This window comes from Balaenoptera physalus (genome assembly GCF_965194825.1).
Source record: "Balaenoptera physalus genome assembly, chromosome: 18".
Lineage (NCBI taxonomy): Eukaryota > Metazoa > Chordata > Mammalia > Artiodactyla > Balaenopteridae > Balaenoptera > Balaenoptera physalus.
The window spans coordinates 14,343,118-14,359,330 of NC_138899.1; the positions used below are offsets into that span (position 1 = coordinate 14,343,118).

Below are 16,213 nucleotides of genomic sequence, written 5' to 3' on the forward strand. Positions count from 1 at the left end.
ACCTAGAGGGGTGGGATAGGGAGGGAGACACAAGAGGGAAGAGATATGGGGATATATGTATATGTATAACTGATTCATTTTGTTATAAAGCAGAAACTAACACACCATTGTAAAGCAATTATACTCCAATAAAGATGTTAAAAAATAATAATAAAAATAAATAAATGTATATAAAAAAAAAAAACTAAAAATAGAACTACCTACCATACAGCCCAGCAATCCCACTACTGGGCATATACCCTGAGAAAACCATCATTCAAAAAGAATCATGTACCACAATGTTCACTGCAGCTCTACTTACAATAGCCAGGACATGGAAGCAACCTAAGTGTCCATCTACAGATGAATGGATAAAGAAGATATGGCACATATATACAGTGGACTATTACTCAGCCATAAAAGGAAACAAAATTGAGTTATTTGTAGTGAGGTGGATGGATCTAGAGACTGTCGTACAGAGTGAAGTAAGTCAGAAAGAGAAAAAACAAATACCATATGCTAACACATATATATGGAATCTTAAAAAAAAAAATTATTCTGAAGAACCTAGGGGCAGGACAGGAATAAAGACACAGAACATAGAGAATGGACTTGAGGACGCGGGGAGGGGGAAGGGTAAGCTGGGATGAAGAGAGAGAGTGGCATGGACATATATACACTATCAAATGTAAAATAGATAGCTATGGGAAGCAGCCGCATAGCTGGGTGCTTTGTGTCCACCTAGAGGGGTGGGATAGGGAGGGTGGGAGGGAGACGCAAGAGGGAGGAGATATGGGGATGTATGTATATGTATAGCTGATTCACTTTGTTATCCAGCAGAAACTAACAAACCATTGTAAAGCAATTATACTTCAATAAAGATGTTAAAAATAAATAAATAAAATAAAATAGATAACTAATGAGAACCTACTGTATAGCACAGGGAACTGTACTAAATGCTCTGTGGTGACCTAAATGGGATGGAAATCCAAAGAAGAGAGGATATATGTATATGTATAGCTGATTCACTTTGCTGTACAGTAGAAACACAACACTGTAAAGCAACTATACTGCAATAAAAATTTTTATAAAAACAAAAAAACAAAATGTGGTGTGGAGAAATACATACACACACACACACACACACACACACACACACACACAATGGAATATTATTCAGCCATAAAAAGAATGAAATAATGCCATCTGCAGCCACGTGGATGGACCTAGAGGTTATCAAACCAAGTGAAGTCAGACAGAGAAAGTCAAATATCATATGATACCACTTACATGTGGAATCTAAAAAAATGATGCAAATGAACTTATTTACAAGACAGAAATAGACTCACAGACATAGAAAACAAACTTATGGTTACCAAAGGGGATAGCGGTGGGGGGGGGATAAATTAGGAGTTTGGTATTCATATACACACTACTATACATAAAACAGATAAACAACAAGGACCTACTGTATAGCACAGGGAACTATATTCAATATCTTGTAATAACTTATAATGGCAAAGAATCTGAAAAGAATAGATATACACATGTATAACTGAATCCCTTTGCTGTACACCTGAAACTAACATAATTTTGTAAATTAACTATACTTCAATTTTAAAAATGGTTATATAAAAAACAAAAACCCTGTAATAACTATGGGATGGGGACTTGAAAGAGGTAAGTTGCCCTCTAATCTACCCTACTCTAATCTAAATACACCCCTGTTTTGGTACCTCAAGTGAAAACAGCAGGTTGGTTGACTTCTGAGATGGCCCCCCTCCTAGAATTTATGCCTTTTGTGTCATCCCCTCCCCTAGAGTATGGGATAGAGTAACTCCTTTTAACAAACAGAACATGACAAAGGTGACAGGATGTCACTTCCCTGATTATGTACAAAACACTGTGACTTCTATCTTGCTGGCATTCTCTCTCTTGCTGGTAATCTCTTGCCTTCTCACTTGCTCACTTTGATGATGCAAGCCTGCCAAGCAGTGAGATGCTTTATGGAGAGGCCCAGGTAAGAAAGAATCGAGGGAAGCCTCTGGCCAATAGCTTGGAAGAAACCAAAGTCAGTCTAACAGCTCAAGAGGAACCAGCAGTGACCAGGCAGAGACCCAACCCCTCCTCAGGGGACTCCCACTCACACACATTTCCAAAGCACAAATGACCAATAAAGCTGATGCCCTTCAAAAAAAAAAAAAATCATCCTGCCAACAACCAAGTGAGTTTGGAAGCAATTCCTTCACCGACTAAGCCTTCAGATAACACTACAGCCCTATCTGGCACTCTGTAGCCTGTGAGAGATGCTAGAGCAGAGGACCCAACTAACCCTGTCCAAGTTCCTGACCCCATGAGCTGTGAGATCATAAATGCATGCTCTTCCTCCTTTAGGAAAGCCCTTTTTGACCCCAGACCCCCAACTCCCAGCGCAGTTAGGTAACCTTATTGGTATGTTTCCACAGGCTCAATCATAGTACTTATCATATGCTATCCTAAGAGACTAGTTTTCTTTGTCAGCAACCCTGTAACACCTACCACTCTGACTTGCAAATATGCACTAAAACACTCACTGAACTAACAAATGACCGTAGGCACTGGTTACAGGAGTCACTGACAGCTATCAGACAAACTAAACCACCTAAGATCCTTTTCAGGACTACGACAACCAGTACGGACCTGAGGCGACCCTGTTTACAGGAGACCCTCTGGCAGCAGAGTAACCTGCACACTTAACAAATAGGAAATTCTCATTGTAGCCCAAAAAGAGATGAAGCATATTCAAACTTCTGTTCCACAGTGTAAAATCTCTAACTGAATGTAGCTACCTGACTGTATATTGTTATTAGTAAGATGAAATCTTTATGGACTTTATAGACTGGTAAACTCTCTTAAATACCACAAAAAGCTCACTTAAGAACATAGAAAGAAAACAAATTATATATCATCTATATTCACAAATCATCAAAAAATAAAATATAAGAATTCTTTAATTGGCAAAGATAAAATATAGTCATAATATAAAATTTATCTTTTCAAATCATTTTATGGTACCAAACAATAAAGATTGGACTATGTCATCTATTCAATTTCTATGCTTCACAATGAGGAAAATGAGGTCCTCAGAAGGTAAGAACTTCCCAAGGTCACTTTACAGTTCTCCTCCAAGAGGTAACCGATATTATCAGTTTCTTGCATATCTCTCCAAAGGCTTTTATCAATTTACAAGCAAATACACGTTTTATCACTCTTTCTAATGCAAATGGCAACAAATGTTCTACACCATGCAGAACATATACACACGTTTGAGACCTGTGCCTACATTCCACAGGAATAGCCTTCAAACGATGCATACTGTAAAAAAATTAATAAACAGACCCTCAAAGCCAAGGAAGAAGAGCCTAAGGCTTCAGGAGCCATTTTATTTTTCTTTAATCATTTGTCTGCCTCAGTTAATCTTAAAATCTTATTTTGCAGAGAAGCAATTTTAGGCTTCTGATGACATTAGGAAGCCTCAAAATACCAACTGAAATAGGCATTCCTTTCATTTCTGGATTTTAAAATTCTCCATAATGGCCACTGGTATTCTAAATGGTCTTTGGACAGGTTGGTCCATTTAGTTAGAAATGCACATGAGGAAGGACCATAGTTTTTAAACATGGGGGGGGCCCTCAAAATATTTGTGTATTGGGATCCCATTTCTCAGAGATTTTTTTCCTAGAGTAAAGGAACAATTTTCAAACAGCTTAAACAGTTAACAGCTCAAACAGCTCAATTCAGACAGCTTGCAAGCTAATACCAGCCAATTCTAAGGAAATAGCTTGGTGTAGCTTGGTGTTGGAAGAGCCAGGCCAAAGGCTTTTTCCATCCAGTTTCCAGAGAACAGCCCCTATCCCAAAGCAGTGGGCCAATCGCTAAACTGGTACAATTTCAGGAGAAACAGCCCCTGTCTCTGAAGGAATGGGCGGAAGGCTAGCCAGCTTCAATAAAACAGTCTGATCTGAAAATCAGACCAAAATGCCAAATGAGTACTCTCATACAGAACAAGGCCTTAACCAGTAAGACTAAACCTTAAAATAGATCCCAAATAAAGCCTGGAGAGCTTCAAATGCAAAGAGGGCATGAGCTGGGATCCACGAGAAAGATGTACCTTCAAATCCCAGGGTCAGTGAGAAAAGCAGTGAGCAACAATGGGCTCATTTATGGATAATGCACCTGTTGGCTTGCCAGCTCTGGAGCCTCTGGGAGCCTTCTCTGATCCCAAAATGTTGACCTAAAACAAATAGATTGCCAAGTATTTCTCCAGCAAAGGTGTATTTATTTGGGATCAGCAAAGACCTGCAGTTTGGGGTCTGCGACCATGGCAAGCTATGTGCAAGTCCCCAGACAGCAAGGGAAGGAGAGCACTTTTACAGAGGGGAAAAGGAAGTTGGGAGGGCTCTAGTAAACAGAGTCCATGGCTTTTCATTCACTAAGTTCTTGCCAGGAAAGAAGAGGAAATAACCCAAACGTCTATCAACTGATGAATAGGTGAATAAAATGCATCACACACATACCATGCAATACTCAGCAATTAAAAGAAATAGCTAAGTGATATATGCAACAGTCTGCATGAATCTCCAGGGAATTATGCTGAATAAGAAAATTCCAAAAGGTTACATAACATTTGTGACCACGTATGTAACATTTTTCAAATGTCAAAATTTAAAAAACAAGTAACAAATTAGTGGTTGCCAGGAGTTATGAATGAGGGGCTGAAGCAGTATGGGAGGGAAGTGGGTGTGGTTATAAAAGGGCAACAGAAGGGATCCCTGTGGCAAGAGGACTGTTCAGTATCTTGACTGTGGTGATGGATATAGGAAAAAGTGTATAGAATTAAATACACATAGAGAAATGAATATTAGTAAGACTGAGGAATCTGAATAGACTCGTAGATTATATCAATGTCAATATCCTGGCTGTAATATCATACTGTAGTTTTAAAAGATGTTATCATTGGGAGAAACTGGGTATTGAGTAAAGGGTACACAGGACCTCTATGTATTATAATTACAATTACATGGGCATCTACAATTATCTCAATAAAGATTTCAATTAAAAAGAAAATATCATTCAATACAGGTGCACATTCTCATGGAAGAATCCTATAATAATAATAGCAAGGGCGGTTTTAAGAACACACTAGCAGAAGCACGACTGTCAGAGGACAATCAAAAGTGTAAAGGTTCATGAAAGTCCCCTTCTTATTTCTAAGAGGTTTTAATATTGATGACAGAAAAGACATTAACTCAAGACATATCCACACTTTTCCAAAAGGATATATCCAATACCCAGTAGGGACTAATTTGTGATAAAGCTTTATTCTAAATTGTGGTATTTCTAAAAGGCTACTCTAGCCTTTGTAACTGGAAAAGAATTCTAAGTAATAGATTTAAGCATTTGTTAAAAAGAAGGAAACACATTCTTATGTTGTATCACTCATCCATTTAACAAATTTTTACACAACACTTGCTGCGTACAAAGGACCAGGGCTAGGGAAAGGTCACTCCAGCACTTTACCTCCCCATCACCTGTCCTTCAGCCTCCTCTCTAACAAGTTCCCACGTAGCAGGGTAGATTAGATAAACAGAAAATGAGACATCGAATTTTATTAAGACCATGAGATAGTTTCTGATTCAACACAATTAACTTCTAATGTATTCTGGATTTGCCTGCATATGTCTGAATTTTATGACAAAGGTTATGAAAACATTAAAAATTTTAGTTTTATTTTCATAGTGGTTATCATCCTGGTAACTAAGCATTTTGATAAACTATAAAAATGCAAATAATGAACAATGCGAGATACATATATATATATATACATAGACACACCCTTTCTAGACCACTCCAGAATCATAACCATGTGGAACAAAAAAGCAGGTCTTAAAACAAGTCCCATGAGGGCATAAAGACATTATCCAGCTGTCTCTCTTCAAATCCTTTTTCAGGATATAACCCCTTCAATTACATGTAATCTGTAACACTTCCCCCAACAAATCCAAAACACTTTATACTTTGTAAAGTAGCCATGTGGGTGATTGCAAAATTTCCTTTTAAGATCTGTTTCATTATTCCTTTCAAATCAAATAAAGGGTTTCCCAAGTCACTCAGGCAACTTTTAGAATAGCTCAGCTGACATCTTTAGATTCTCATGGAGGACAAAGCAGAACATGAGCTATATAAACTGAGTTAGGATTACTTATCTACTCCATACACTTTACCTTCCATCTGTTAAAGTGATTCTTTGATGCCAGCCACTAAATATTAATTCAGGAACTATGAATCTTACACACACAAATCAAATGATTTTCCCTTTCAGGTATAAAATGATTATTAAATGTCAATATAAAAAAATAAGTTCAGTATGTTCACTCAAAATATCTTCACAGAGCCACATACAAATTGAACTTAACTTACCACTTTTTTAAAATCATCTTCTGCTTCATCAAGTTTTCCTTGTTTGAGTAACAAGTGACCTCTCTGTAATCTTGCCTAGAAAAACAAAAAAAAGAGTATACTGAGTACTATGCATTTCTAAATTTTCTTTAAACACAAAGAATAAAACTAAATAAGCTAATGAAATATTAATGAAATATTAATTTTTCCTATGCCCATTTGACTTCACAGTCTGAGAATAATTCCTGGAACCAATGAATGTGTATAAATTTTGTTAAAGTATGCTTCCTTTAAATATACTTTTTACTATATCAAAAAAAAAAAAAAAAAGAAAACATGTGTCCTCACAAAATCTTGGACATGAATGTTCATAGCAATAGCCAAAAAGTAGAAACAAACCAAACTAATCAATCAATAAGCAAATGTGATATGTCCATACAATGGAATATCATTCAGCCATAAAAAGGAATGAACTACTGACACATACTACAACATGTATGAAACTTGAAAACATTATGCTAAGTGAAAGAAGTCAGACTGAAAAGGCAACATATTGTATGATTTCGTTTACATGAATTATCCAAGTCAGACAAATCCATAGAGACAGAAGGTGCCAGGGGCTCGGACAGAAATGGGAGGTGACTCCTAATGGGTCAGGGTTTCTTTGGGGGGGGGGTGATAAAAATGCTCGGGAACTAGATAATGACGATGCTTGCAGAACCTTATGAATATACTAAGAACTTCTGAATTGCACACTTTAAAAAAGGGTGAGGGGACTTCCCTGGTGGCACAGTGGACAAGACTCCACGCTCCCAATGCAGGGGGCCCGGATTCGACCCCTGGTCGGGGAACTAGATCCCATATGCATGCCGCAACTAAGAGTTAACATGCCGCAACTAAGGAGCCCGCCTGCCGCAACTAAGGAACCCACGTGCCCCAACTAAGGAGCCGGTGAGCCGCAACTAAGACCTGATGCAACCAAATAAATAAATATTAAAAAATGGTCACATTCTTTTAAAAAAAAAAAGGGTGAATTTGATGATATGTGAGTTATATCTCACTTAAAAAGTACTTTAAGCCATCATAATAACTTTTTACCACTATAATAAAAGTTGTTATAATTTGGGACCTTACCAATCAAAGCTCTGGAAATAGTTTTGTTTTTTTTTTTATTAACTCTTAATGCACATATTTACTCCACTATAACCAGAATAACAATGCCTCTTCCTTTAACATCCATCAATCATCTCTAATATTCCTCTTCTAATGCGCATAATCCCATCTCTTCCAAGAATACCAACTCTCTGATGATCAATGTCTACCATAAGACAGAAACCACACCAATATTCTACTAAAACTTATATATTACTTTGACAGTACTTAAACATTTCCCTAATCCTCTATAAAATGCATCAACACACATAAAAAGCAAGATTAAAGCCACTTCAACTAGCTAATAAGTACTATAATACTAGGAAAATGAGCTACTTAACCTCTGTGGAAGGTTATGCTTAGCTGGGTAAAGTAATAAAGAAAAATTTGACACTTGTGAATTCCATCTTAAAATAATAGTAATATTTCAAACCAAATATTCACCCATATCTAATCAATCATCTCGAATACTTTCTGGATTATGGCAGGACATAAACAATAAGTAAATTACCAAATTAATTTTGAAACAATATAATTGGGTCCTATTATTTTAAGCTATTACAGTGACCTGCCAATTGTCAAGATATCCTATTAGACCATAAATTCCTCCACTTCTGAAGCGTTGAGTGTTGGTTCAGGGCAGGACTCTTGTCTAATTCAGCACTGTATTCTCATCACAAACCACTGCTTAATTAAGCTACCCCCTCTTCTTTATTCTTCCCACTACAGCCTTAATTGAAACTGTCATCAGTCACCTGACAGCCTCTTAGTTCAACAGTCTCTTAATCAGCTCATTTCTCAGCCTCACATCTTGCCCTACACTCCATCCTCCACACAGATATCTTTCTAAACCACAAAGCTAACATCACTACCAAGCTTCTAAAAATCACCTAATGTACCCACTCCACTGTGCCTCCTTCACACAGGCCTTTGATTCCAGGGACTGAGTTGCTCTTGTTGCCCAGTCCGCTACATCAGAGTGGCTTTCTACAACCTCCAGCTATGCCTAGCATGCCAGTCTTCACCTTAAGAAACAAATCACCTCTTCCGAGTTTCCTTATATTTTCCTTTGAAGAAAATTTAGATGAACTTACTGCAGTAAAATCCATCTTCAATTCAATCACTTTAGTTAAATCAGGAAGTGCTGCTTTTGATTTGCCCATAGCTAAGAAGACAGTAGCTCTCCGATAATAAGCAATATAGTTATCAGGGTCACCATCTGAAAATCAAAATAATAAATATTAACTCTCAGTACTTTATTCAAAAAACCAAGTCATCTGAACAGTATTAGAGTTTGCAATTCTACTAGGAAAGGCATTAAGAAAAGAATTTCTTCATCAATACGGGGTCATTTTGCCTAGCAAGATCACTGCAAATAAATCCAGAACAGGGGCTCAGCAAACTGTAGCCTCTGAGTCAACAACAACCCACAGACTTCAAGTTAAGAATATTTTTTACACTTTTAAAGAGTTGTCAAAAAAATAGAAAAATATGCAACAGACACTACATGGCTGCAAAGCCTAAAACATTTATTATCTGGTCCCTTAGGGAAAAAGTTTGCCTACCTTTGGTCTAGAATATTAACTATATTCAACTCTTAACTTTTATAAGTATCCAATTCTGTTTGCAGTTCTGTTTGTCTTTGTTGAAATTTTCTTAAGTGAAATGCTGATTGAGAATATGGACTTTGCACTTACAGGATTTTAGAAAATTACAGACTTCCATTTAAACTGATATATTGAATGTGCAACTGCTCTCTCCCAAACTCCAACTAAAATGGCAGTGAAGAAATAAAGGTACAGACCATGGGACAAAGGAGAATGGAAAAGAGAGTGAGACCAGAGAGTAAGGCTGGAGTCGTTAACAATATCTGAAGGAAGGAAAGCAGACAGATGAGTTAGGTGCTTGAACTAACTCTACTCTGCTCAGCACCTGCAAAACGGGGGAAGGAGTAAATTCAATTAGAAGTAAACCTCATGCTGCCAAACAATCCTTCTAAAAAGCAATATATACATACATTTTTTTTCTTAAAAATGATCTTGACCAAATCCAGTCATGTACCTTAAAAAAATAAATATTTATGCACACAGATATTCATTACCATAAGATTTACAACTAAAATTCCCTAAAAGTTCTATCCCTGAAGGTCTTATCATTTGCAAAACATTACAATATGGGAACCTATATGGCAGGATAGTATATAATCATTCAAAATTATGATTTTAAGGAGTTGTTAATGGCATTGAAAACTACCTGAAGTACTGCTGGGGGGAGATAAGGCAGGAAGAGAAAATAGGCTATAAAACCATATATGAAAGAAGATACACAAATGGCCAATAAGCACATGAAAAGATGCTCAACATCACTAATCATTAGGAAAATGCAAATCAAAACCACATTGAGATACCACTTCATACCCATTAGGATAAGAAAGAAAGGGGAGAAAAAGACAGACAGGGAGAATGAAAGGAAAGAAGGAAAGAAAGAAAGAAAGAAAGAGAAAAAGAAAAGGGAAAGAAAGGGAAAGAAGAAGGTGAACGGGAGAATGGGAGATAGAAAGAAAAGAAGGAAGGAAGGGAGGGAGGGAGGATTAGTAAGAGCATGGAGAAACTGGAGCCCATGTGCACTGCTGGAGGGAATGTAAACTGGTGTGGCTGCTGTGAAACACAATACGGAGGTTCCTTACACACCGAACACAGAATCACCCTATGAACCACCAATTCTACTTCTGAGTACACATATCCAAAAGAAATGAAAGCTGACTGCCAAGACATGGAAGCAACCTAAGTGTCCATCAGCAGATGAATGGATAAAGAAGATGTCGTGTATATATATATATATATATATATATATACAATGGGATATTAGCCATAAAAATGAATGAAATTTTGCCATTTACAGCAACATGGATGAACCTGGAGGGCATTATGCTAAGTGAAATAAGTCAGACGGAAAACAACAAATACTGTATGATATCACTTATACGTGGGATCTAAAAACTAAAACAAACTAGTGAATGTAACAAAAAAAAGAAGCAGACTCACAGATATAGGGAACGAGCTGGTAGTTACCAGTGGGGGGAGAGAAAAGGGGAGGGGCAATATGGGGGTAGGGGATTAAGAGGCACAAAATATTAGGTATAAGTTACAAGGATATATTGTACAATATGAGGAATATAGCCAATATTTTATAACTATAAATGAAGTATAACCTTTAAAAAAAAAAGAATTGAAAGCTGATATTCGTACACCCATATTCACAGTGACATTATTCACAATAGCCCAAAGGTGGAAACAACCTAAATGTCCATCGGTGGATGAGTGGATAAATAAAATGTGGTATATACATACAATGGAATATTATTCAGCCTTAAAAAAGGAATGGAATTCTGATAAATGCTACATTACAGATGAACCCTGAAGACATTATCCTAAGTGAAATAAGCCAGACACAAAAAGACAAATATTGTACAATTCTACTTCTATGAGGTACCTGGAGTAGTCAAATTTATAGAGACAGAAATTAGAATGGTGGTTGCCAAGGAAGGACTGAGAAGAGACGGGGATCAGAAATGGGGAACAACTGTTTAATGGGTATAGAGCTTCAGTCTGGGATGATGAAAAAGTTCTGGAGATGGATGGCGGTAATGGTTGCACAACAATGTGAATGCACTTAATCCCACTGAACTACGTGCTTAAAAATGGTTAAAATGGTAAATTTTGCTAGGTATATTTTACTACAATAAAAAAAAGTAAAAGAATGAGGCAGTCAAGGGAAAAAAAGGACTATTTTTGAAGAAATAAGAGAATTGGGCATTTTAACAATATAAGACTTCTTCTCCTTAAATCTAAAACAAAAACAAAAAATCTATATATGTTCCCAGCTAAGCATCACTGAACTTTCCCCTGATCAATTTCCCTTGGAAGGTAAGGAAAAAAGAGCAAAGTCAGTAGCCTTTGCTACTGACTTTGTGGGAAATACAGGTTATTTCCCACAAAAATTGTAATTAGCTCGAAGAAAGAGTAAGAAACAGAGGAACTATATTTAGAGCATACCAGCCATATATAATATTTTTGGTTCAGTTCATATTTGATTTAGAATGTGCAATAAATGTAAAATATATGGCACTTGGTCAGCATAACTGGCCATAAGAATGATCTGACATCTAAGAATTAATGAAACTTACAGTGACTGCGTCTGAAAGCAGAAGGAAATTCACTTCAGGTCAACAGTAGTTACGTGGGCAGAGACTGGATTTTCTTCTTTATATAGTTCATATACATATTCCAAAATGTTTCACAATGAACATGGATTACTTTTATATTCATTAATTTTAAAAAAGTTACCCACTCCTAGGCATGTATCCGGAGAAAAACATGGTTCAAAAGGATACATGCACCCCAATGTTCACTGCAGCGCTGTTTACAATAGCCAAGATGTGGAAGCAACCTAAATGTCCATCGACAGATGAATGGATAAAGAAGATGTGGTACATATATATAAAATGGTATATTTCTCAGCCATTAAAAAGGATGAAATAATGCCATTTGCAGCAACATGGATGGACCTAGAGATTATCATACTAAGTGAAGTTAAGTCAGAGAGAGAAAGACAAATATATGATATTGCTTATACAAAGAATCTAAAAAAAAAAAAAAAGAACACAAATGAACTTATTTACGAAACAGAGACTCACAGTCTTTGAGAACAAACTTATGGTTACCCGGGGGGAGGAGTGGGGTGGGAGGGGGAGGGATAGATTGGGATTGACATGTACACACTGCTATATTTAAAATAGATAACCAACAAGGACCTACTGTATAGCACAGGGAATTCTGCTCAATATTCTGTAATAACCTAAATGGGAAAAGAATTTGAAAAAGAAGAGATACATGTATATGTATAACTGAATCACCTTGCTGTACATCTTAAACTAACACAATATTGTTAATCAATTATACTCCAATATAAAATAAAAATTAAAAAAAAGAAAAAAAAAGTTAAGTTCTCCATGACTTATTTACACTAATTGAAAAATAAGAAATACTAGAAACGACATGATTTAAGGCCTAGAGTTTACACCACACATCTTCATATGTCCAAATCCTACTCCATCTCTGAGGCACAGCTCAAATGACTTGATTACACATGTGAAAATAAACTTTCCATTACTTTGGTTTCCATAACACTCTATAATATATATCTCCCACAGCACCTAACACTTATCACGACCTCCTGATATCAATTATTTATATGCTTACCTCACTCTAGAAAAAAATATTCCTTGAGTGAATTCATTTTTCGTGTCTCTATAGCACCTTGTAATCAAATGAAAGGAAATGGAAACAAATTCCTGATAACTCCAACAAGGGACACTCCCACGTCCACTCAAAACGGAGACCTGCCAGGAATAAGCCAGGGACGCAGAGAAGTCAGCACAGACATGGCTCTCAAAGAGACGTGCCGCACCGGGACACTCAGATCATCTCCCCCACGAGATGAGCAATGGCATTTTCAAAAATAGGTGTTGCTTATTTTGAATACAGTATGACCCTCTTTCAAGAAAAGAAGAATGCTTATTGCTGGCTTTGGGCATTTTTATCAAGAAGGCACCTTCAGCAAAAATTGCAATGGAATTCTATTTGGAAAAAACCTGACCATTTCAGTCTATGTAGAAAAACCTCCAAAGATTAAGTATGACAAAGCTTTTTATTAAGTATTTGATTATACATACATAAAAAATGTCTATATAAAGTATTTCTGGGGCACTCACTTTCACTTATTTTACTATTCAGTTTTTAGGTATTTTTAAGATATGAAATGGGATTGGAACCCCAATTTATAACACTGAACTTATAAAAATTAGGAATCAGATGTCAATGGTTCAACCTATGAATCAAGAATCAATGTGCTTAGTGGTATAGGGTCACTTGAATGGCAAATATCAAAATAGCCTTCCCTGGCTCTTCATCTTAAAATACCATCAGTTCCCAAAACTAGTGTCCATTCCTATATCATTATGCAGGAAGTAGCAACTAAACAAGAATTGGTTTAAGAAACTCATGCTTAGTTTCTCACAATACAAGATTTGATAACCTTGAAAATAATCACTTTTCCTATTATCCATCCAAATATGATACAGTTCATTATTTAAATTATATGCAAGCCTACATCTGCAAACACTAGACTTCATTTGAAAACATGTCAGTCAAATTGTTATACTAGTTTATTCAAAATTTGAATATGAGAAATGAATTTAAGGTGTAATCCTAAAACTATCAAACAATTCAAATGTGAGAAAATTAGCCCTAATAAAGAAAATACAACTACTATCTGGAGAAAACATCAGAAAGCCAATTACAAATGATTCTGTAAATGGTGGCAGCGGGGTGAACACCACCCTTGCAGAGGTACAGAAAACTTTTCGTTCTTGCTCCCAGCGAACCCAACTCTACCCTTTCATTCATTCAAACTTTTACTGAGCACCACTAGAGACTAAAATAATAATAGTAATAACAATAATAAGATAGTACTTATCCTTAAGAAGTTCACAATCTTCTGAACTGGAATGTGACCTTTGAAGGTCACTAGAATACTCTGTGTCCTTTTGTGTAAATGTGAACAGTAATGTCCATCCCCATTTCACAAGTAAAGTTCAAATGCGATGAGAAAGCACCACGGTATGTTTAAGTACCAAATGAATGAAGCCATGGATTTTTTTTTTTGACTTAGCCAGATTATGTTAAGTGTGATACCGGTTATCTTACCAAGCAATTGGAGAAACCTATCATTTCATTCATGCCCACCATTTAATCCACCACTTTATAGACATTCATTCATTCATGCCAGATACACCTAAGACATTCTGTAAGGTCTACCAAAGAAATGTTTCAGACCCTAGGACTCTTTATCCCCATAAGACCATGCTGTAGAAATGAGAGGCAGGGCATCCTCACACCTGCACTGTGGTTTTCTCTGATGATAAAATCTCTAAACAAAACCTGTGTCTGACTACGTCATAATAGTGAAATAGATGCAACTGTTTCAGAAGACTATTTAGAAAGTGATACCAACACTCTTCATTAAATCACACTGTTTCCAACAGATCAAGAGTATTTAAGTTCCAAATTTTAAAACTCCTGCCAAAAAATATTTATACACCAGATGCAAAGAAATTTCAAACCAAATCACCAATAGATCTGTACTACAATTATTTGTGTTGCTATTGAGTTTTAATACATAAACCTTTTATTGTGTAAAAATGTAATTATCAAACATACCATGCCTAAGTAATATTCAAAATGTAACCAAGTAATTTTTCAAAAATGAAAATGGGAAAAGGGTGTCACAGCCACAAATAATGTCAGCTATAACATTATAATAAAAAATGAGTCATTGATACGCCCAGTGCCACTAGCCAAATTCTATTACAAACTCTAACATCAATTTCTAATCACAGGAAAAGTTAAAGAGATAAAGAACATTACAAAATTCAGAAGTTGGGAAGTATAAACATTTAATGAATTTTTTACAGTCAGTTTAAAGCAATGTACTAAAATATGGGTGATATTTTACCACAAAAAATTATTGTGCATTTTACAGTAGCACAGCTCTTTGATCTACTGCAGTAACTAGAGTAACTGCATAACTTATTAGTCTAGAAGTCAGGAGACCTGGACTAATTAATTCACTGTTAGCAAGAGGCTCTCACTAACTCACTGGGTTACCTGAAGCAGTAAATATGGCCATACTAAATTGGATGTTTGGTAAATGAGACAATTGAAATAGAAGATCTACAGTTCTTGGGGATGGTGGTGTGCTGAATTGGGCGATTGGGATTGACATGTATACACTGATGTGTATAAAATCGATGCCTAATAAGAACCTGCAGTATAAAAAAACAAACAAAACAACTAATACTAAACTTACATTGGGTTATTTGTATGGAAATATGTTAATATAAATGTTTCAGACATTACATGAAATTTCTAAAAATTTTATATTTGTATTTGTATGGAAATATGTATGGAAATATGTTAATATAAATGTTTCAGACATACGAAATTTCTAAAAATCTTATATTTGTATTTGTATGGAAATATGTAGGGAAATATGTTAATATAAATGTTTCAGACATTACATGAAATTTCTAAAAATCTTATATGTTCTGGTATAATGTTATAAGTAATAATCCTAGTTATTACTTTAAAATGTATATCTCAGAAATAACTAATTTTCTTGTCAACTGCATTATTATGAACTTTCATCAAATCTTTAACAGTGGTCATTTTTAAGTCTTTTGTCATCTACAGACAGTTCTGGGTGTACTCTGATGCTTTTGCAAATATGTTCCTATAAAAGGCTTTCATCTTCAAGAAATTCATGGAAAAGACTCTGACAAGTACAGGTTTCTGGTAACTGACTGTACTGCTGAACTGAATGAATAAGCATTTTCAGAACTCTAATGAAAAACTGATGAACTCATAAAAGTGCTAACAAAAGATCAAGATAAAAAAAAAAAAAGATCTACAGTTCTTTTCTGATAAACATCTCATAAGAGACTCAATAGGCCATGACACCATATCACCCCATCACTACCTACTGTATACTCCCGTCAACTACAATTTAAACTCTATTTTCTATG

At 35.8% G+C, this 16,213-nt stretch overlaps 1 protein-coding gene across 2 annotated transcripts in view; it reads right to left on the minus strand.

Moving 5' to 3' along the window:
- The window catches only part of DNAJC3 (DnaJ heat shock protein family (Hsp40) member C3), a 90,263-nt gene that overhangs the window by 49,574 nt on the left and 24,476 nt on the right, over window positions 1-16,213 (minus strand). The window contains exons 2-4 of one of the 2 annotated variants that reach the window (XM_082434650.1): window positions 12,387-12,426; window positions 8,664-8,788; window positions 6,439-6,513 (exon numbers count right to left, since the gene is read on the minus strand). In XM_082434650.1, the coding sequence (XP_082290776.1) occupies window positions 6,439-6,513; window positions 8,664-8,732 (144 nt within the window). In that variant the 5' untranslated portion in view covers window positions 8,733-8,788; window positions 12,387-12,426. The remainder of the gene's footprint in view (window positions 1-6,438; window positions 6,514-8,663; window positions 8,789-12,386; window positions 12,427-16,213) is intronic. The other variant, XM_082434649.1, reaches the window with a different exon arrangement.